Below are 24,841 nucleotides of genomic sequence, written 5' to 3'. Positions count from 1 at the left end.
TCACAACTCTCAGTTCCATCCCCATCCCTAAAACCTCAATAATCATCCATTCTTTCGACGGCAAAACCGATACTCGTACGAGTGTGAGTGATCGAATAAATATAAATTCCTCTTTTCTTTCTTTCCTTCTTTTTTTATTCGTTTTTTGTTATTGTTTTTCGTTTCGCGTTATATCTTTTTTTTTCTTTTTTTCTTTTTTTTTTTTTTTTTTTCTTTTTTTTTTTAATCGATACCCTATTAATTACAGGCGGCCTAGATATAACTTATACCGGGTGACATACTTCGGTGAGTTAATTAGAAGCACGTTATCCGAAATTTTGAGCGTACGTATCGTTCGTTCTAATGATTGATGTAGGATCGCGTTAAACAACAACTACATTCGCAATTACAATCATCTTCTCTTACCGTCTTAGTATTTTTTCCTCCTTCACATTTTTTTATTTTTATTTTTATTTTTATTTTCATTTTATTTTATTTTATTTTATTTTTATTTTTTTATCCCCCCCCCACCCACCCCGCATTTTTTTTTCTTCAATAACTCGTAATAATTGACCATTTTGTTCTCTATGATGAGTTTTCGCGAATAATTTGAAAATCGATCGCAATGACGTCCGTTTGTGAATTGTTCGCTCGCGAATGAATTTGAAATGCGAACATTTGTCTCTATCTATCTGTCTGTTTGTCTGCCTGTTTATCTGTTTCCCCTCTTTCACTCCCTCCTTCCTTCCTTCCCCACCCCACTCTATCTTTCTTTCTTGCGAGTGGACATTGTGAAAATTATGTACGATCAAATTCGCCTAAGAGACATAAGTATCGTGTCTGTGTTCTCGTTCTTGTATATAATAATAATAATAATATATATATATATATATATATATATATATTGTTTGTTTGTTTGTTTGTTTGTCACGTTGTTTCAATTAACAAACCTACCTATATACTTTTGTGATTACAAATAGTATATGTCCATAATTGTGAAAAAAAAAAAAAATCTGCATGAAATTATTAGTAATAGCTAATAATTCTATTTATTATTGGCAGAAACACCGTCTATGTAAATCCTACCAACGATTAATGACTGAAAGTGGAAAAATATAAAACTTAATCAAATACACACTTCTGTTTTTGTTTTTTTTTCATCATTATCATCATCATCATCATCATCATCATCATCATCATCATCATCATCATCATCATAATCATCATCATCATCATCATCATCATCTTCATCATCATCATCATCATTATCATCGTCATCATCATTATCATCATAATCATCATCATCATGATCATCATTATCATCTTCATCTTCTTTTTCGCACACTCTCTTTCATTCTTATGATCACACATTCGCTTAATATATGTTGCACGCAAATCTCTCTCTCTCTCTCTCTCTCTCTCTCTCTCTCGCTCTCTCTCGCTCTCTCTCTCTCTCTCTCTCTCGCTCTCACTTATCTCTGAATAATATTTTTAGTTATGTTTCCAAATTTACATAAAGTACAAACTTATGAAAACCGGAAAAATGTAACACAATAGAGTTTAGTATGCAATATTCTTCGAAGTATTTTCTGCAACTATTTTTCTTTTTCTAATTACATGGTCACACTTGGGTGTCCGTCGTTTTAAACACAGTTCTGCTTTTGCAAATATTAATTTTATATATATCAATCGTATTTCTGTAGAAATCCGATCGAACGATCAAACACGGCGATCGTTATAACTTGATGTTTGTTTATTTTCTTTAGGCTTCCCCCGCCCCCCTCGTTGGAATGTCCCAACTGCACCACCTTTTTTACAAACAAGTACACTGCCTTGTTGTTACATACATTGATGATGACTTGTTACAATTATTCGCTTTGCCCCATCCCCTTTCCTCCTCCTTCTTTCCTCCATCTAACCCACCCTCTTCCTCTCTCTTTCCTTTTTTTAATTGGCATTACAATTACGTGACGGTTCTCTGTCTTTGTTTTCTTTCTTTCTTTCTTTCTTTTTTTCTTGCTTTCTTTCTTTCTTTTTTTCTTTCTCTTTCTCTCTTTCTTTTTTTTTTCTCTTTCTAGATTTAATTCAACGAGATATCGTATATTATTAAAATGTCTCTGTAGATATCGTCCAGCGGCAAATATTCATCCAAGTCCTGCCCGGTTTCAATGGATTTATTATGAGCAGCGAATAGTAACATTATAATGATTCCTCAAATGCAGCCATCAAATCACTTTGCATGTTCATGTCAATCGCGCCAGCCATCTGAAAAGATAAATATACCCATTCTTTGGCGAATACGCCTTCGAATAAATTTTCGCTGATGATGCCAAGAGAACCATCAACGATTAACACACGCCTCGACTATTTTTTTTTTTCTTTTCTATTTTCTTAATTTGAATATCTCTTTTATAATTTTTAACTAACTTAAAGTTTCTCTCTTGTCTTTATGCATTAACCTTTAAATATCTCTTTAATAATTCTTAACTATCTTTAACTTTTTCTCTCTTGTATCTATGCAATAATAAACCGTAAAACCTCAGACATAAAACGGATCAAAATGAAAGATTATATAATAAATGTTTTATAAAAAAAATTATTTAATCTATATATATATATATATATATATATATATATATAAATATATAGACAATTGTAATTATATATGGACAATTATAATTGTCTATATCCAGACCTATCAAATTATTAACCTTATAGATATGAAGTTTTTTAATTTACATTATGATCGCACAATCGATAAAAATTACTTAATAAATTAATTTTTATTTATTTTATTTTTTCTTTTTTTTTTCTAAAAATAAAAAGTTACATAGAATTTTCCGAGAACCTTATCGTGATCAAAATTGTGTCTGAGGTAATTAACCATACGACCCTGAGCCAATTATAGACGATGTAAAAAAAAAAAACTAATCTCTTTATCTAATGTAAATAAATATTTAAATATATATGTATATATATATATATATATAAAGAATGAAAAAATTCATGACACACTTACCGCTTCGCGCCGTCTCCGTTCTTGTTCCCGTAGCCTTTGCCGTTCTCTTTCGGCAGCAGCTTTATCCTGATTAGACGAATGACTTGGACTACTGCTATCCGTGTCAACAATGGCTTTCACTTCTTCCGCTCTCGTCGTGGCAGTCATCGCGTTACCTTGTTGATCACCAACATTTTTTCTTACTTTCTCCAAGGCATCCTCCTCCTCTCGTTCTCTTCTCTTTTCGTTTTCTTGTCGCAATCGTTCTCTTTCAGCCTGTTCCTTTTGCTGTCTGCGCATTTCCTGTTGTTCCAATAGTGCCCTTTGCTGTTTTATATAATATTTATGTATACATTAATTTATGAAATACAAGGATCATTCATAAATAAAACATTTATAAATTGATCAATATAAAAGAACAATGGATAATAAATATCAATGTGTAAAATAAAAATAGAAATAATTTCTTTTTCTTTTCTTTTTTTTTTTCTTTCTTTCTTTCTTTCTTTTCTCTTTTTCTTCCCTTACCCTATCTTGCTTTTCTTTGGCTTGTTTTTTGAACGCTTGGAAAGAATCTCTGGCAGCACTCTTCATACTACTTCCTGCAGTAGATTGAGGACTCGATGCTTGAGCCAACGAAGACCAAGAAGATGCATTCTTTACATTTTGTTCAACGGTCTATAATGCCATTTAAATAAAATCTTACATTATTTCTCTTCTAATTTTTATCAATTAAAACCAATATTCTGTACCTTGTTCTTAAAAGCTGACGCAAAGTTTGAAGCAGGATTTTTTGAATCGGGTGGTGTCATCTTCTTTTCGGGCATGAGCTGAGAACTCGAATGATTGCCCATAGGTGGTAAACCTAACGCATTCATTTCTGCAAAAAGAGCTCCTGCTAGAGCACCAGTATTATAGTTTTGATTAGTAAGCGGTTAATTTACAGCGTGTTTGTTTATAACGATAATAAGCTTTTAATAAGAGTGCATATATAATTGCATATTAAATTAGCTATAAATATGCCGTGTAATTATTTTTAAGCATATTCTTAATATATTGCATGTATTAAAACAAACAAGAAGGAAGAAGGAAAAAAAGAAATATGACTAATATAATTATAATGGATAAATGAGAAATAACGCGCAATCACACAAAGCACACATGAAAATATAAAGCGTGTAATTTAAGCAAATCTAAGATTTCGTATAATAGATTATCATACATGTATGTACAGTATTAAAAACGTGCTATAAAATTATTCTTCTTTAGAAGACAAGTGTGATATTTATAAAAAAAAAAAAAAAAAAAAAAAACATACCATCCATTGCCTTTTGTGCAATTTGTGGCTGCGAAATAGGAAGAGGCTGTTTTTCTTCTTTCTTTATAGGTATTTGTGAAATTTGCATTGGCATGGAAACTATAGGAACAGGATCAAAAATCGATCCCATTCCTCCCATATTCATTCCTACATTAACTCCTGGAATGCCATTGTTATTCAACATATTTGGTGGGGAAGTTTCACGCTTTATACTTGGAAAGCCATTAGAATGTTGCGACATCGTAACATTATGCGTATTTTGTATGTTGGTCAATGGTGATGTTGTATTTATCATATTTTCCAATTGATTATGCATTGACATATGTGTCGCCAATCCTTGTTGTAAATTCATGTTCAAATTAGCCATATTTATATTTCCCAGATTTAGATTCGATGCCATATTCGTAGGCATCATATTAACTGGATTTTTAACATCTGGCAGTAAATTTAAATTGGTATTATTACTTGTATGAAGAGTTGGTATCATTGATATATGTGATTCTTTCTTTATAGAAAGACCTTGATCCAATGATGTTTGTGTCGTAGGTACAGAAGCTGTATAAGAGAAAAAAAATTATGAATTTTTCTTAAGTTAGAATATAAAATTAGATATATTTTTGATTGAATAAAATCAAATTCATAGAAATAATCCAAATAATTATTCTTAATGTATACCTAGAGTACTATATGGCTGCAAAAGGTCCGCTTGTTGATTTAATGTTGTTCCATCCGTTGGAACAGGCGTATTAGCATTTGGATAAGAATTAACAGACGTTGGAGGCTGTGGCGCCTGAGGCACAACCGGTGATGCCACCACAGAGTTCGTATTTGTTGGAGTAACACTTGGTGGTGGTGTTGGTACGGATACTGACGGAGTCGGAGGATTAGAAGTAGTCGGAGGTGGCGGCGTTGGCTTTTTAACTGGTGCAGCTGTTGCCAGTGCTGTTGGTCGTGGAGGTTGCGCGGGCATAGATGCATGACTTGCCACAGGCATTCCTTGACTTGCTGTAACAGCAGCTACGGCTACAGGTTGCTGACTGTTGCCACCTTAATAACAAAATTATACAGAAATTCAATTTATTTCTATCATTTATAAAATACAAAGTTATAAAAAATAAGCATACCTTGATCGGCAGGAATATTGCTAGATTGAGTTACCGATGCTGCCTTTACTATTGGTCCCGTAGAATTTGCTGTTGGCTGACTATTCATTAATAGACCTCCAGTATGATTGAGTGCCTAAAAAGTGTATTATAAAATCATTATCTTGTTAAATGTTGTGTTCATCTATCATTTCATTATATCGAGTAAACATAACTTATATCATATATGACATACATATAATTTATATATTATAGATAATTAAAATAATTATAATATGATAACAATATCTTATCTTTCTTGTAAATTATGAAAATATTGAAAACTACAAACTGTATTAATCTAATGATATGAATAATTTATTAATATTACAATAATATACCAATCTTGTCATTTTTGGAGTTTTGTAAAGTTGGAACGTTATCTTACCGGAGCAACAGTTGTCGATGTTGTTGGAGGTGGTGCACTTTGAGCATTCTTCTTCATCTTCTTTCTAGGTGGACGACTGGAGGAGTTTCCTGTAATATAATGTAATGTGCATCTAATAACTTTGTGAGAGTGTGCTATCAACCATTTCGTTTCGGATTACTTAGATTTTTCGATGGAGTACTAGTGAGATGCAGTGTGCAGAGGATACCAGCCATAAATATAACCAGCCATACTAGCCATAAAGTGTTACGCACGCCAAATAAGAAATGCAGAAAATAAATATTAAATACACATTATAAATATATATATATAATATATATAATATATAATATATATATAATATATATATATATATACACATAGAAACTAAATCAAACAACTTCAAGCATATATTTTCTAATAGATTTTATTTATATATATGCTTATATTATAATTGTATCACTGTGTACAACAATGTTAATTTAAATATCTCAATTATATGCTTCTTTTTTTTGTGGACTTTCATCTTAATAATTTTATATTAAAAAATTTTTAATACGCAGAACAATTGGTTTTTTTTTTCTTTTTTTCATTTCTTTCCCTTCTTCTCTCTCTTCTCTCTCATTCTACATAAAATCAATTGTATTCAATTTATTTATGAATAATTGCGTGTGCATACATATATATATATATGTATACACATCGTAAATACATACATACATACATACATACATATCACGCGCGCGAACACCAGAGACACGCACACGTGTCGCGTAATCGGTAAACATACATATATATATATCGAAACATATATGTATGAAAGAATACGCACTTCCCTTTTTATTTTCTCATTAGGATACTAACAATAATGATTATTATTATAATAATAATCAAGACGACGGGCGATGAATGATGATTATAAAATGATGATGATGACTACGAAGAAAAACCATCGAACTGACATTTCTTTTTTAATACATTATAACTTTATAACAAAATTAGGGTGTGATGAATAAAAGTCGCATAATAAACGGTACAATATGAATTCAACTTAAACATGGATGATTCAAGAAGAGTGACACACTCGTACAAGCAAATATGTAAAATAAGCTCAAGTCACGGTTAGCACAGCATTGAGATCGGTGGTAAAAGACTCCCGCTCGTTGTTTATGGTAGATATTATCATTGATATGAGCTACATGTAGCTCATATATATAAAACCTATGGTTTTATATTACTTTCTTCCTTAAATGTCATATATATATATATATATATATATATATATAATATATAATATATAATATATAATATATAAGGAGAATGTTTCTGTAATTAAATATTACAAAAATGTAGGAAGTTTAAGTTAATCATGGAATGGCTGATAATAAAGAAGAAAATTCATTGAACACGTCCTCGAATATAATAGGTATATTGGTATCGCTATGATCAACTAAGTCTAAAAACAATGAGAAGGAGTTCCAGCTTATCTTAATTTATATAATATAGTTAACTGGACCACCATACACAAGCCAACCCTAACTCGGAACCGCTCGGAAGTAAGATTTACTTCATTCGCTTAGTGTGTTTCTTTTTTTTTTATTTATTTATTCTTTTTTTTTTTATATATATATTTTTTTAAATTATGTACTTAGAAAAATGTTCAATGTGTCGTCACTTCCATGAGTGTAACTTCTTTTCTCTGTTCCATCTGTCTATCTTTTTCTTTCTGTTTCTTTGTCTTATTAATATTAATATTTAATATTATTTATTTATTTATTTATTATTATTATTATTATTATTATTATTATTATTATTATTATTATTATTATTATTATTATTATTATTATCGTTAACGTTATCATTATTATTACTATTTATAATTATTATTACCATTATTTATTATTAATTACTTATTATTGTTATTAGTAGTAGTAGTAGTAATAATAGTAATAGTAGTAGTAATATTATTCTTATAATTATTTTATGATATATTAATTCTCACTATGTACAAAATGTGTACGCATGTGTGTACTACTCCTATTGTTCGCGATACGCACAAAACAGATAAACGTGTGTGCACTTCTGTGGAAAAGAATACGCATGTGTTTTCTTTCGTATAAAGTAGTGCTTTTCTCTATATATAATAAAACAATAATATTAACGTTAAATCTGCTTTTGCGTATTACGATATGAAAGGAAGAGGAGTGACATCCTAATTTGCATTAAGGATGCAAAGAAATTCAGACATGTGCCTGCATATAGAATAAAATGCTACAAAAATTTGGAAGGCAATATATGAACATTATTATAAAACGTTCTATATATCTCAGTTACAAGCTAATGCTGATTGTATCATAAGATGCATACGACCTAATTCAGCGCACGCTGTTATTTTATTTTATTTTATTTTATTTTATTTTATTTTATTTTATTTTATTTTATTTTATTTTATTTTTTCTTTCCTTCATATATTTCTAACTAATTTGAATTGAAAATTTATCTATGAAACTTTCAATATTTTGAAAACCATTAAATAATAAGATACGCCATCGGTCTCACAAATATATGTATGTTTTAATGTAGTCATTAATAATTATCTTAAAATTCGACGAACACTTTTTTTCTGACCAATCATTATGGTTTCTTTGAATAATGTTATTAATGTTTCTAAACACCGTATCTTTTCAATATGTTTTCGTTTAGAACAATAAGTACGCTATGCTGCGTGTATGATTAATGATACCATTTAATTGTACTCGAGTGCAATTTTGATCACCCTTTTACTTTAATAATTATCAAATCATGTTTTCCGCAGCACTTTCAATATTTATAAAGTGCTCTTTCAAGTACTTTAGGATGTCATGTTGGTTACGTCCATAATATCTTCTTATACATAAACTTTACTATGTATAAAAACTAAATTTACATGATATTTCAACAAAAACTTTATCATGGATCTCAGACATTTACAGATAGAAATACAAAAATGAAACAAAATATCATTAAAATTAATCTTCTTAAACTTTGTATAAAAGACTTTCTAAAAATGTTTTATATATAGTAGGACGGGTTTAAAACAATATAATTACCTCATAAGCTGTTATGAACTGTATACCCCAAACTGATGGTACATACTAGGCATTGCTACATAATCTTCAAGTTCTAATGTGATAAGAAGTAAAACTTGATTCTAATATGAATTATTATTATTATTATTATTATTTGATATATCAAGGCATGTAAAACCACACCAACTTTGTTATAATTATCATTGGCATAATATTGTCTCTAGGGTACGAAGACAATCCTTTAAACTTTTGTTTGAATAAACTCGAACAATGAAAAAAAAAAACTGATAATGGTTATAGATGAAGAACTAGTGATAAATAGAGTGATGACACGATTAGCAAAGCTTAGCGGAGTGCAAACAATGTGTTTGGAGGCTAGGGTGCCTTATTTGTAACATAGACCATTATCCATTATCCTGTCGTCCTTACTGACTCTTTTTCTGTTATATATTTATGTTCTTTGATCTTTCTTACACTGCAACCGTAATCTGTCTTTTAACACGCTTACTTTGTAAACTCCCCTTGCCTTTCTCTTTTTCTATTATGTCAACACAAACCATGTATGCTCAAAGTCACATAATCTTGCAACAAAAAAAATCATATTGCATTCATTATATTATCAGACTTGGTCACTTAGCTCCGCGCAAATCATCATTGATTTTGCATAATCAACCTTGCTCGATTACGCATTAGTATCTCATCCAAACGACAAAAATAATTGATTTCTTCATTTCAATCACATCTCATATGAGTAATATAATGCTATTACACTTACTTATTATTATTACTCTTGCTTACGAGATAATTACGAATATACCAATTAAGTTGAAAGAAAGTACTAAGAGAAATTGGCTTTGCAGAGTTAAGTCTTATTCAAAACGTAAGCAGTATTTATTTAACATTTGAAGAGGATATACATATGAGATTACCCATGAACCCCCCTTTTTATTATTATTATTATTATTATTATTATTATTATTATTATTATTATTATTATTATTATTATTATTATTATTATTATTATTATTATTATTATACTGAACGCATAGTTTCTGATATTAATTACGAAGGCGACAGATTTGAAGAGTGTGACTGACTAGCATCCGATAAATAGACGCGAAAATACATCTATTAAACTCATCTATTAAACAGAATGAGCTGTTTTGCAAATCCAGCCACCAATACACATTGTCTGCAGCATTTGTTACCCGTGTGTATCATTATTACCGTTGCCTGATTTGCTCCTTCTGATTGAATTAAGCATCCACATAGTCTAATCCACAAATGCGAATAAAATATTCAGCACCCTAAACGCTGTTTTTACGGCATCCAAATAATGCAAATATATATACCCACTCACAGTTTGATAAAGACGCTTCTTATTAATGTCACTGTACTAACTTCTGAGAAATGATATGGCATGAATGGATCAATATGAAAAAACAAACTCAATGATATATTCAAAAACACAGTAATACAAGTAATGCTCTGCTTATGAATTAATGTAAATAAAGATTAAGTTTGCAAGAGTTAACATACTGCATGAAGTTGCTTAGATTATGATGGGCAATGTAATTTTCAGGATAAGCTATGATATAATTTTCCAAGGTACTAATATTTAGCACTACAGTCATTCCTTATGTAATGCATATGTATGTATAAAAGTGTAACTTCATTCATCTACGATTCTTTTTTTTCAGTTCTTTCTTATATTATTACAAAATAAGACTGCAGTGAAAAACTCAGTAACCTTGAATAAGGAATTATATTTGACTTTCGAGCAACAGAACGTATTGTCAACACTGATAGGGCAAGAGAAAATATAATTAATATATGTATATATATATATATATATATATCTTTTTTTTATCAATAATATAATTCGTGAAACAAGCTGGCATGGCATATGGTATCCTCTAAACACAGTCTGCACTCCACTAGCTCACCTTTTTCTCAGCATTGCATTTTCTCTCATAAATTAAATAAAATTTCTTCGGCTATGTCAAGTTTCAATCATTCATGTCCAGTGACATTTTTATTCAATACTTTTCATATAAAATTTACATATATTCATATATGTATATATATTATATAATAATATATTATTAACAATATATAATTAAATATATAAAATCATATATATATATATATTATTAATAATTTATATATAATATATACACACATATATATATAAATGTAATTTCTGCGTGTTCTTTTATTATGAAAAATCAAATGAAACTTGACACTTCATTTGTACTTGCATTAATATAACGCACCACTTATACTACACGAAGAATAACGCCGTCCTAATAAATACAATAGTTAATAAGCAAGATTTAGCAGCTTGAGAAGATATTTGCGATGCGTTTGTGCAATTATAAAATAATCAATCCAATTTTAATATATGCATTTATCTGTGATTAATCATTCTTTTGCAAAAAATTTGATTATTAATGATAGATCTGTACTTTAGATTTACTTTTTGAATTATCAAGAAAAATGTAATTTAATATATATAGTCTGTTATAAATAGTTAATTATTATCAGCATCATATCATGTGACATTTTTCCTCTAATATCAATGATCAGGAGAGAAACAAATTGGATTTATTGTTGCTCCTACTGAAAAAAAAGGGGGAAAACAAGAAAAAAGAAAAATTAATTACCGATTTTCTTCTTAAACTAATTAAATTTAAATTTGTTCATATTAAAAACATTACATATTTTATATTACATGATTTAAAGTAACATATTCGTATTGCGTATATTAACACAAATCTGAACAATTACGATTAAGTACTACTCCAAGTGGTAACATTGCAGTATCACTATACGTAATTCTTAGATATACATGTTTTACAATACACTTTAAATTATGCAAATAAAGATAAATTATATAGGTAAATAATTATAAATCACAAATGCATATTATTATAGATGAAACGTGTTACCAAATAAAATTTAATTTTGGATCATATAATAAATATATATTTATAATCATATACAAATATATCAAAATAAAAAATGTCACATGATATAACGAAGAAGTTTTTTTTTTAAAAATAATAATATAGAACTTGCAATTACGACTTCTACTTCTGAATATTATTAAATAATAACGGTTACATTAATACCTAAGAAAAAAAAAAAAAAAAGAAAAATAAAAAAATAAAATAAAATAAAATAAAAGAAAAGAAAAGAAAAGAAGAAGAAATTTAATGAATATAAAATCAAAAAAGAAAAAAAATTACATAATCGGTTATTGTTTACATTATTATTACAAACATAAAAACATGATTCGTTTTATGAATAAACGTATCACAATATTTTAATGAAAGAAAGATTTTCACATGTGCATATATTGTCTTTATAAAAATTTAAGGTAACATCTGTAATATATTAATAGAATCGATCTATAAACATCTTGAAGAGAAATTGATAGAAACTAATTCCAAAGTAATGCAGATTAAAAGTTCTGCTTTTGTTTGAACATTATATTTAAACTCGCAAATAACCTCATAATTTTAAATCTCACATAAAAATTAGTTCGTATTTTGCAATGAAACTACTTCACAATAAGTAGTCCTTTGTTCCCAAGTAAGGGTCTAATAGTAGCAACAGTTACATTAAGTTCATATCTAACCTGCTTCACTGTCGCTCGAATCACTGGTGCTCGACGAAAGTGAACTACTGCTCGAATCACTGTCACTGCTACTACTACTTGAAGCGGATAATCGTGAAGGCCCACTGGCTCCTCCAGTACCAACTACGTCGACTGACTTACTACTGTCTTCTGTAAAAATAAAATCATATTCTTATAGTTACTCTTATAATACTCAGCCCCCCTCACCCAAAAGAAAAAGAAAAAAAAAAAAAAAAGAAAAGAAAAAGAAAAGAAAATAACCAAAAATAAAGCCAAAGAAAAGAAAGAGGAAAAACAAAAAGAAAAAGAAAGAAAGAAAAAAAAAGAAACAGGAAAATAACATATTTATACAGATATAAGCTAAAATACAAAAAAGAAAAATTAACCTTTCTTAGCAGTTTTCTTCACATTCCCCAATTGACCTGTTACATCCTGCAACCTCTTTTCTAATTCTTGTTTTTTCTCTGCTATTTGCTCATCTTTAGATTTTCCACTAACTTTTTTATCTGTGAACAATCATTCATAATATACGACATTGTTAATTGAACTAATAAAAACTTACTAATGATACTCTAGGATCATTCACAGTATTGTTTTTATCAGAGTGCACAAATTAAATATGATATGTTAACAATTTCAAACATTACACTTTCGAAATAATAATTATAATTACGGATAACGTAGTATATGCTACCTTTAAATATCATAAAGTACATGCATAAAAAAAAAAAAAAAAAAAAAAAAAAAAAAAATAAAAATAAAAAAAAATAAAAAAAAAATAAAAAAAAATAAAAAAAAAATAAAAAAAAATATAGAGAACTAAGTATTATTCCATACATGTCATTACAAGATCCTTTGTCATATATCATAATACGTAGTAAATAGAAAATAAAACTTGCAATTTATATTTTCATAACAATTCTTTATAAGTAAACACGATTTTCGTTATCTATTATTTTTTTAACAGTTGGTAAATAGAATAATCTATACCAATACATAGTGTAAATCGATTGGAAAAAGTATAGAATAAATTCTGCAAACAATATTGTAATAGAATTTAAATAAAGCTTACGTGGTTTTTTCCTGAGGCATGATGCAACATAGCTTTCCAACTCTCTTAATGTGGAAGGCTTTAGAGTTTCAAAATCGATTTCAATCTCATCTGGATTTGAATCCCTCAACGAAGGCTCCCGAGACTGTATTATGTGTACAACTCTACCTAGTTTATCTCCTAAAATATATAAATGCAAACCAGCATTAATTAATTAATTAATTAATTAATTAAAAGGCATATGTTATAATTGAAGGAAATATTACGAGAAAGTAAATTAATCAAATTAAAACGTACCAGGCAGTTTGTTGATATCCAAGCTAAGTTGTCTCTTTTCGTCATAAGACATCGGTTTTGCATTATCTTCATCCTCAGAATCAAATGTTATTGGTGGTGGTTGATTGATCGATTTCTTTTTATTCCCACTTGATCTACTATTCGCTTTCGGCCTTTTGTTCGCAGTATTTGCTGCAGTAGCTTTTCCAGGACCTCTTCCTTTACCTTTTGATTTAGCATTCGTCGCTGTTGGCAAATGATGACCTAAACTTCCTGTTGTATGTGTTTTATTTGGTCCTACTGCTATTGCTGGATGATGGAGATCACCACCCATACCACCAGGTATTTTTAGATCACTTGCGCCCATTGCAACACTAGCTATACTAGTACCAACACTATCAGACACACTGGGAATTCCACCACTTGGTTTCATAAGTTCTTTCATGGCACCAGTATGACTACCAACGAGACTACTACTTTTATTGCTCATTGGCTTTGATTTTGGTTTATCCGGCTTCTTCTTCTTGCTCTTCTTTTTACCACTTTCTTCTACTAATTTTCTCATTTGTTCTTGCATTGCTTTAAGCTGTGAGATAGGAAAATGGTATAATAAATATAATTAATACTCTTTCTAATTGTGTGTATTTATTTTATTAGATAAAAGAAAATCTAATACCTCTTGTTGAAGAGCGACTAATTTTTGTGTACGTTCTTCTTCAGAATCGTCGCTGTCGGAAGAACTTTCGGTACCAGAACTGCTTGCACTACTACTGCTACCCTTCATTCCTGACATACCTCCCATAGGTTCATCAGGAATTTTTGCATACCTAATAAATTAAATATATTGAGTTAAATCCCATAATTTAGTTAAAATACTAAATATTTTATTTTAATTGCTTATACTTACCTCATTTCAAATACATCCTGAAGTTTCCTAGCCATTGCAACGACATCATGATCAGGAGGATTATATTTATAACAATTGGTAAATATAAGCCTCACATCACTAGCAAATTCCTGGGCCGTTTTATATTCGCGGCTGTCCATTTTATTCTGTAAAAATGTTATATAAATAGAATTGAGTCTAAAAAATAAAAAAAATAAATAAATAAAAGAAGAAAATAGAAACAAAACAAAAATATACTAAATTAAAACTTTTCTATAGTACATTATAAATATAGATATTATTTAACATACATCAAAGTTATATAAAAAAATATAAAACTTTTATACTAGCATAATCTTACCTTTACAGTACCAAGATCCATTGGTTTCTTAATAATGTCATGATAGTCATGCAGACCTAATAGTTCTGCATCAACTGGCTTATAGAAAGGCCATGCGTAACCCTGTTAATTATTTACAAAGATTAAAAGTTTAATAATCACAGACATGATAACATACTATTAAAATAAATTCACATTCAAGAGAATAATAAACAATACTAATACATATATTCATATATTATTTCAAATCATTTTTCTGGGAAGACTTATAATATATTCATCTAAATTAATGGAAATTATTACCATTATTGCTACTAATATAATTAGTAATATATTAATTATTTAATTACCGAATGCTTCTTAGAAAATAATTCTTTTAAGATCTCATTGCAAGACTTAAGTGCTTCTGAAAGCTTTTCCTTAGATTTACCACCTGTATGTTGAGGCTGAAAAAATGTCAAAAAATCGAATTAGTATGTAATATGCAAAGATCTTATTGAAGATACATAGTTCTTAGTTGCAATTTATAAACAAAGAATAGTAATAAGAACAGAATGAGAATAGCAACATTAGAGGAATATATGTCAAAAACAAAAAAAGAAATATAACAGTAATTGTTTATATTTTAATTAAACATAGCCAAACTAGAAATTACTTTAGCTCTACTGTGAATGAATAATTCTTAATATTCAATGAGTAAATAATTTTTTTTTTCTTTTACCAAATAAAAATGATAAAAGACGACACAAATGAAAGGAAGGAATATGAAGGAGTAACAGTATTTATACCTGTTGGGCCATTGCCCCAATCAGGGGCATGTTGGCCTGGTGGAATGGCACTAAGCCGTCTTCCCCTTGCCTCGTTGGCTGAAACAGCCCCGACATGAACCCTTTTGTTAATGTCTTAATGGAATGACATGATTTTACATGCAGGGAACGACTATGTATGACTATGGTCATAGGCATTAAGATGATGCGAAATACGATAATAAACATTTAATAAAGGTTTTAACATCATTTTAAAAAGATTTCTATATAAACTACATTTTTTTTTATCTCTCATTTAAAACTCATAAATCTCATGCAAAAATGTTTCTTGCAATATGCTTGTTTGGAATCAATTTACAATATAGAAACGTTTAAACATGTACTTTTTTCATGAATAATATACACATAGCAACATCTCCGATTAAAATAAAAGCTAACATGATAAAAGAACATAACAAACTTTAGCTCTTTAAAATACTGAACTCGATTATATTATATTAAAATATATTCGGTTTGATAATAATGCCAATTACGAATGAATGAATGAAATATGTTTACCTTTTTAATCTGTCTACCAGATTCTCGTCTTGCAGGAATTTTAGCATTCTTAGAATCCAATGGAGCATATAAGGGTTCAAATGAATTAGCTGTAGGGGTTGTAGTATCAGCCTTTCTCTTCACTCCCTTTTTCAATTTGGCTGGTTGAGATGGAGGCATTACAGTTGGAGCAGTGGGAACCTGAGGTGGAGGTGGTACAGCAGAAGCCGTCTGTGGATCCATCGCTGGCTGCGCATGGTAACCACCCGTTGGAGGTACGACTTGTTGAGGCAGAGAATTGTGAGTGGCCATTGGAGTGACACCCATGCTCGATGGCGGAGCAATGGTAGTTGTATTCGTACTGCCTGGTACAGAAGCAGGTGCTTGTGTACCAAGAGGAGGCATAGGTATGACACCTGTTGTACCCGCTGATGTAGCCGAAGGTGCCAAACTATTTGGTACACTGGATGTAACAGCCGCTGCTACCGACGAAGGACGACCTCTTCCTGTACTTCCAGTTGTTCCTGCCATTCCACCAACTGGTCCTCCTACTCTGCCAGCTTTTTTCCCTTTTGGCCCTTTTGGAACTGGAGGATCTAGTTCCACTTCTTCTTTTGGCATTTGTGCAACCTTTTATAAGTTAAAAAATTATGATTTTATATTTATCACCATCAATGATAATCTTATAATTACTTTTTATTACTATTACGATTTATTACCTTTGTAAGAAACAATTTTTCGAGTGCTTGTGCCATAACTACAACATCTTCTCCTGGCTTGTTGTAAACGTAACAGTTGGTAAACATCGTATTGAAATCCTGGATACATTCTTTGCCGCTCCAGTAATACGTATTTTCCAACCGTTTTTTTATTGTGCCCAAATCCATTGGTTGCTTGATAATTTTGTGATAATCCTGGTGAAAATGGAATGGATAAGTAAATTATAAAAGATATCCTATAATATTACGTAATATAGATATTTTGGAAATATCAAATAAATATTGATTTTAACATACTGGCAGATTGAGTTTCTTTGCATCCACAGGCTGTTGAAAGGGCCACGCAAATTGGTGTTTCCATACTGGTTTCAATACACCTTTTTGCAAAAATTGTAATTGATTTGTAACTCGCCCTGGACGATTAGGAGGTGGAACAACGGGTGGTTGCACTACACCGTTTACAGGTTCCACTGTTGGCTCTTCACGAGGAGGTGGTTCTTTCCCTGGTGGAGCTGGTGTAGCTGATGCCTTACCAGGTGCACTTGTCTATATTTTTTATTTTGAATTGGTTAATTTCAACATAATTTATATAACATATATTTGTTAGATCTACATTACATTTTTAAACTAATAGGATTAACTACTATAGCAATAAAAAGTTGTATTTTGCAAAGCAATGAAAAAATTTTATTCTTTTTGATTAGATAAATAAAATCCATATAAAGTATAGCATTTAAAATTAAATTACAATAAACTAAATATTTTCTTTATTACTGACATATGTTTTATGTTAGTATTAACAATAAATAATTATCTTAAACGGAAAACTTTTTTAAATATAGAATTAAGCGAATGATAGTACTACTAACCATGTTTCTATTAAACTTCTATTTAAAATAGAATTTAAAATATAATTGATATATTACAAGAATTTATTCGTATGAAAAATAATATATTTGGCAGATTTTTTTATAAGTAGAATTTAAACAAAATATAAAAAGATTAATAAATGTTAGTAAATACAAAATGGCATGCAAAAGATGATCCATCATGCAGTGAGCGAATTAGGCTGCTAAATATTTACGTTCCATAGCAAGCAATTTGGAATTTAAATCTATGTCCCAATATAATTATTTTTACTTTTTATAGTTTGATAATCTTTAAAAACAATATAGAAATTGGAAGGATATTTTCAGCATGTACATCATGCAAGTTAAATGAAAACAGTTTTTATTAAAAGTTTATATATATGAAATATAAAATTACATATCACAATTAATATTGATTAATACCAATTTCCAAGTTTTCATAATACATAAATTGATTCAAAGTTATGATTTTTATTAGATATTACTGAATATGAAGACAAACAAATATTTAATTTTTGTCAGTTCATAGATATAAATTTTAATACTATCACAGATATATAAAAACAAGTAATAGATCTAGAAAATTTTTTCTGATTATATCATCTATATCTGTCCATTTATTTTTGTTTGTTTGAATATTTAAAAGCTTATAACTGCATAGAATTAATATATCGAAGCGAAATTATAAATTACTCTTCTTAGTAAAGTGCAAATTGTTGATTAAAATATCTATGATATATCTTATTTCATAAAATATGTCAATATGGAACCTCACCTTCGGTATATTACACAGCCTTTCTCGCTCCTCCACATCTAACTGTAATTCATATGTACTTTTCAGTCAAATGGTATTTAAATTTAACACATTATGAGTTTGTAAGTTATATATGACAACAATAGCAATATTCATAAGACAAAATTTAGAAAATTTGTTATTTATATAAATAAATGTTAATATCCTTAACATTTTTAAATGTATTATATAATGTCATGAAGAAGCAATACTTTCTGCTATATACAAAGCTTATAATTTAACATATACATGTGCAATTATTTATTATAAAAATTATCACATTATACTTGATAGGATATCTTACATTGGGATAAATGTAATATATCAATTGTATATTCATTGATAATTCTAACATAAACAATTTTAACTACAAAAAATAATAAATAGGAAATGTATAAAAAAAAAATAAATAAATAAATAAATAAATAAAAAAAAAAAAAATTCTACATAGCTTTCAAATCTAATATTAGTAGGTTAATAAAGCAAGCTATACTTCACGCTACATTAAATAACTTTATAATGTGTCACTTACCGAATTATTTTGCGAAATAGTGTCCACCTGCTGCATCTTGACTCCGTTTCTGGAAAAAAAAAGAAAAGAAAAAAAAAATTAATTCTTTTTTTTCTTTTTTATATGTAAATTAAAATAAAACTTATATCCCAGTAAATATAAAAGGCAGTGCGTATAGAGACATTTTAGAAATATATATATATATATTGATATGTTTCTGAATATTGAAAAATGCATTAAAATATCCAAATATCTTTCACATCATAGACATACCAATAATAGTGATAAATAAATAAAATTTATATACCAAATATCAATGAAAAATTTAATCTGTATAATAATAGTTTGTTATGATATTGCTTAAATAAAAAACATAAATGCCTAACCAAAAAAAGATTATAACATCGCAATAAAACATGTGATATCTGCTTATACTATAGGACGCATCGAAACCACGTTAATGAGCTGTACCTACCTTTCAGACATATATGGTACATAAATGCTATGCAGCAGGTAACTGCCTTACGCTGATGCTCGACGCTATGAGGCTTCATCAACAATTGAGATGGCAAGTAAATATTCTGAATTGAGCATGGTAGCTCACTAATCGCTTGCCGAGACAATTGCACTGCAACCAGGGAGATTGATGCCGAGGAGGCATAACACTACTCAAGCCTACCAAATGGTAGTACTTTGAATGTCAGCCCTGTACACTGCTGTGAGTCTCCGTACCTCCAGCCAATACTCGCGATACTAGCAACATCTGGATAACATAACAACAGGATCCGATATTGTATCAACCCCCAAAAATTGATTTATTTTTTCAGAGCAAGTTAAACATTCATATGTGCGTATAGATACTATTATACAATAATATTGTGCATATTAAATATTTATAATACATGCAGAAGATAATAATAATCTTTCTTTTTTATTCTCTGTCTTAATATCCAAATAATATTAATTTTTATTTTGATTCCAAATGATTAAGATACGTTCAAATTGCTCCTATAAACTTTTTCCCTCCCCCCACCCATTTCCCTTGCACATATGAAAAGTAACCAATTAGAATTTATAAGCGATACTAATATTGCCTTAAATATTTATTAAACAAATAATTAAATAAATAGATAATTTCTTAGCATCCCTTAAAAGACAATAATCAAGATCAAAATGAATTCTTTTTAATGAATATTAAAATAAGATAATAATCAATGATTAATAATTAATAATAAAGTGCTATCAAAGTCATTTTACTTCTACTATTATTCAAATATATCATGAAATTATTCTTCCCAAATTAATATTCAATTTAAAAAAAATAAATTTCAATTGACTTCACTTAATCTCTCTTTACATTTTTATAATACTCTGAAGATATTCTTACAGTATATAATTTAATCTTGAAAATGCTTGATTCGATACAATGAAGCAAAGCAAAACATCATCTATTCTTGATATCAAACATTATCTGAAAACATTAAAACTAGCATTTTTAAATATATATATATATATGTATATATATTAAAGCGATATCGTTAAACATAGTTTTGGAAAGGTTTTCCTTTAACATGGAAAGATATCTCTTTCATGATCCTAAACCTTGTCGAATATAAAGATTAAAATACAAAATTCGATGAAAATAATACTAGCAAACGATGCAAGATGATCCTCATTGTCAACAGAGGATCAACCTGATTGTTCTGAGAGAAATGGAACGACAGAAAAAAGAAAATACGAAAGATTTATCAAAGTGAGGAGAGAAGAAAAAAAAAAAAGAAAAGAAAAGAAAAAAAAATAGAAAAAGAAACACATTAAGACTTTTTAACAACGAGGAGGAGAGCAAGCCAATGCAAATGAGAACATATATGAGCAGATAGAAATAAATGGAAGAAGAATTTCATCAAAACGATCTGTAAAGCGAGGACGATAGTGTTCATACGACAAAAAAAAAAAAGGAAAAAAATAAAAAAAAAATTCGGATACATTGGGATTTATTGGGAAGAAAGACAACTAATCGAAACAGGTGTTCAAAACTCGTGAAAAAGTCGTTAGAAGTAGGAAAGGTAAAGGAGAAAGGTAAGAAGAAATGTTGAGGAGAAGGAGAAGATGGAAAAGTAGAGGTGGAGGTGGAAGAGAAAGACGATGAAGTGAGGAGGAGAAAGAGGAAGAAGAGGAGGAGGAGGAGGAGGAGGAGGAGGAGGAAGAAGAAGAAGAAGAAGAAGAAGAAGAGGAAGAGGAAGAGAAGGAGAAGAAGTATGGAGGAGGAAGAGGAGGAGGAGGAGGAGGAAAAAGAAGAGGTGGAGAAGCAAAAGGCAGCGGAAGAACGAAGGAGGCGCGAGCGAAATAAGCACGGAAGGTGGAAAGTAGGAAGCAAGAAGAAAAAAGGCAAGAGAGAGAGAGAGAGAGAGAGATGAAGAGAAGGGGGAAGAGTGGTGAGGCAGTGTGTAAGGAGAACCCGCGCCCAGCCGATGCACCCAGCCGACGCACAACAAACGCGATCAAGACGCCGTAGGAGAATCGAAAGCAAGGCACGTTCGAACGTCGAAGGAACGCTCAGTATGATATACGATGATTTCGAAGCGCGCGGATATTCCTGGCCGCCTTCACTAACACTCGATTTGGCGTAGGTTTCATTCAACATGGCGGTACGGCCACTCGGGAAAGAAAGCTCCCAAGGGCCCGCCGCCGCTGCCGAGCGCGACTTACGCACCGCGCTACGGCGCATCGTGGCATGCGTTACATTCAATCGCGCCTAACAGTTATGACCAATATTCTTGCTCGATCTCACCTACCTGATCGTTCCGAGTCCACTTTTCCTTCGGGTATTCAATCGCGATAAAACACTACACCACTACGGCTCGGACACTGGCACTACGCTTTCTCCCTGCTTACTAGTTTGGTTGCCTCGCTGTTATGGCTGCCACCGCCACCGCCGCCACCACCACCACCACCACCACCACCACCACCTCCACCACCGCCACCGACACCGCCACCGTCCTCGTCGTAGTAATCGTCGTTATCGTTGCGACTGCCACCGCCACTACTACCTTCGTCGCGGCCGATACGGCGAGTATACCCCACCGTCGTGTCACTCACTCACTCACTCGCTCACTCGCTCGCTCACTCACTCTCACTGGTGTAAAACGAACGAATCCACGGCACGATCTCGTATGCGCGCCTACAACAACGCGGCGTACGCTCTTACTGCTCTTTGCAGTTCTCTCTTTTACTCTATTAACTGCCACTCTTGTTACTTCTGGCACTGCCGCTACCGCCGTTGCTGTCGCTACTGCCACCGCCACCACCGCCGCCGCCGCCGCCACCGCCACCACCGCCGACACCGCCGTCGTTGTCGTTGTCGTCGTTGTCGTCGTCGTCGTCGTCGTCGTTGTTGCTGATACTGCTTCCTACGACGACCGCGATGCGTTTACGGTATACTACAGTCCCAAAACTCACAAACTAATGAGGACGATCGTCTCTCGCGCCAATATATTAATAGGTCGTGTAGAGCTTCGTCGACATTTTCCTAAATACTCGCACCGCCGGAAGCCTTTCCGTGCCCATTACGATCTCGGATCTAGAAACTTAACGATCGCAGCACCAACAATGGCTACGCATTCTTACGCGACGTACCGAATGGTCCTGTTCCGTAGTTCCTTCCGTGATACCTGACCCCCCTCCCTCATTTCCCTCTCCATGAACACTACACGAACGCTCACGAACTAACGCGAAGTTAAACGCGCCAATTCTGACTTGTCACAAACACGTTATACGACAAACGATAATATTTTTTTTAATATGAAAAAATATGATATCTACAAATTTTTACTAAGAAGAAATAAGAAGGAAAGTAAAGAAAAAGGTTTATGGGAAGTTTTTCATTGAACGTTCGTCAAAGATCACATCTCTTTACAGATCCACGTGGTGAAAAAATAATATCCCTTCCGTTTTATTTCATCAAAACAAATTATAACTAAAACAATGTGTCAGCTTGTTATTGAAAAATAATGCGTCAATTTGTTATTGAAACATGAACAATAAGGCTTAGAAATTGAGAGGCGGAAGGAGACTCAGGTAGAATGAGTAAGAGAGAAAGTGAGAGAAAGAGAGAGAAAGAAAGAGAGAGAGAGAGAGAGAAAGAGAGAGAGAAAGTGTGAGAGAGAGATAGAGAGAGAGAAAGAGAGAGTTCGGGAAGAAACCAGCACAAGTTTTCTTTGGTACCTATTTATAATATTAAAATATGACGGGCGGTGGTGTACGACATATAACACGCATATAATAATCATACACATTCGCTCTATAGAATAAAAAGGCGCTTTATTAACCAATCCAAAAATCAACGGTCAATTTCCGTCGTTCCATGTTCACCCATAATGCCTTTTCGTACGTTCCAAAGAGAAAGGAATTCGCGTTTCGATCATTAGAAGAAAATCTTATCTCATTTAAAGAAATATTTAATTAAATCAAACGTTTCTATTAATTTGTTCTTTCATTCGAATAATATTACCGCGCCTTATTAATCGGCGCGCGCGAACGTCGGTCCGTTTCCACGATTCTCCGATTAAACGCAATGCATTTTGGTAGTCGAGCACAAAATCTATAACGGCTTTGGCAAAAGCATGAAAGACGAACGGTATCAATGAACCCGTTACAGCGTGACAGCGTGAACGGCACTAAGATTTAATGTATGGATAGCATAGGATGCACGTGGTAAACTTTACGCGCGTTCTCTCGAAGTAGTATTCCATTATGACGTGCTGCGTCGTATCGTCATTCCGATAGTTCCGTTACCTATATATCAAGATGGCGGCTGTACTAATTAACGATGGATCGACCTTTGCTTCCTCGATCACCCTGTCACACGAAACGCAAAACTGTTTATCGATGTTATCGTTTTCAGAAAAATTCGTACTCGAAAACGATATTAACATCACCAGCGTGACGACACGCACCGAAATCTACTACGTATTCGCTACACGTCGATCAGATATCGTAGACGCATGACACGGTACTACGGAAGTCAACTGCACGATCCGATCGTTTCTTTTCTTATTTCTATTAAATACATTTTTCGACAAAATAATCACGATTTAAAATGATAAATAATCTTTTCTTCAATCAATTTACATTGGTAATAATTAATACAGCCATCCAGCTTTTACACGAATGACTTATAACACTAATGCTAAAGATGGCGTCTCCATGAAGGACAGAAAATCACTTTTCAACTAGACACATTCATGTCTTACACCAATAAGATTATCATAAGAATCGCGGATATGTTAAACTATAATCTTGGAAATAATCGTATATCCCGAAAATCATTTACCAAACCGTTCCGTTATAAATGTGTCATTCGCATACTTTACGACGACAACCATTTTCCGTTTGGATGACGTCAGAAGTAATACGAGAGTCAAAGTATCTTTATCGTTAACGTAGTATTATCGACGCATTGCCTCCTTGTCTTTCCGGTCCGCCATTGCATTTTCATGTTCCGACGAGTGATTGGTTTTCGTCAGAAGCTTCCTCTTTTTCGGACCAATCAAACGAATAGTAAAATATTGATGAGTC

At 31.3% G+C, this 24,841-nt stretch overlaps 1 protein-coding gene across 8 annotated transcripts; it reads right to left on the bottom strand.

Moving 5' to 3' along the window:
* Positions 1–547: 547 nt before the first annotated feature.
* Positions 548–24,572, bottom strand: LOC118446593 (homeotic protein female sterile). Of its 8 annotated transcripts, none has more exons than XM_035877482.2 (24): positions 24,059–24,572; positions 19,740–20,027; positions 19,286–19,334; positions 18,736–18,777; positions 17,389–17,637; positions 17,092–17,286; positions 16,394–17,002; positions 15,857–15,934; positions 15,419–15,514; positions 15,090–15,191; positions 14,750–14,895; positions 14,519–14,669; positions 13,864–14,428; positions 13,588–13,746; positions 12,902–13,021; positions 12,516–12,665; positions 5,826–5,914; positions 5,420–5,534; positions 4,971–5,342; positions 4,296–4,850; positions 3,730–3,875; positions 3,506–3,655; positions 2,999–3,304; positions 548–2,244 (listed from the first exon to the last, which is right to left on the bottom strand). In XM_035877482.2, exons 2-24 carry the CDS (start codon positions 19,748–19,750, stop codon positions 2,179–2,181), a joined length of 4,521 nt encoding a protein of 1,506 aa, XP_035733375.1. In that variant the 5' UTR covers positions 19,751–20,027; positions 24,059–24,572; the 3' UTR covers positions 548–2,178. The 8 variants fall into 8 exon arrangements, with proteins under 8 accessions (XP_035733375.1, XP_085515101.1, XP_035733384.1 ...); XM_085658975.1 differs by lacking the exon at positions 24,059–24,572 and adding an exon at positions 22,060–22,221; XM_035877491.2 differs by lacking the exon at positions 24,059–24,572 and adding an exon at positions 22,060–22,221 and having other exon boundaries at positions 3,730–3,872.
* Positions 24,573–24,841: the final 269 nt, after the last annotated feature.

Source organism: Vespa mandarinia, chromosome 8, assembly GCF_050613455.1.
Source record: "Vespa mandarinia isolate Hongniang chromosome 8, ASM5061345v1, whole genome shotgun sequence".
Lineage (NCBI taxonomy): Eukaryota > Metazoa > Arthropoda > Insecta > Hymenoptera > Vespidae > Vespa > Vespa mandarinia.
Note: the sequence above shows the minus strand (reverse complement) of the source record. Positions and strands in the feature narration are given on the sequence as shown.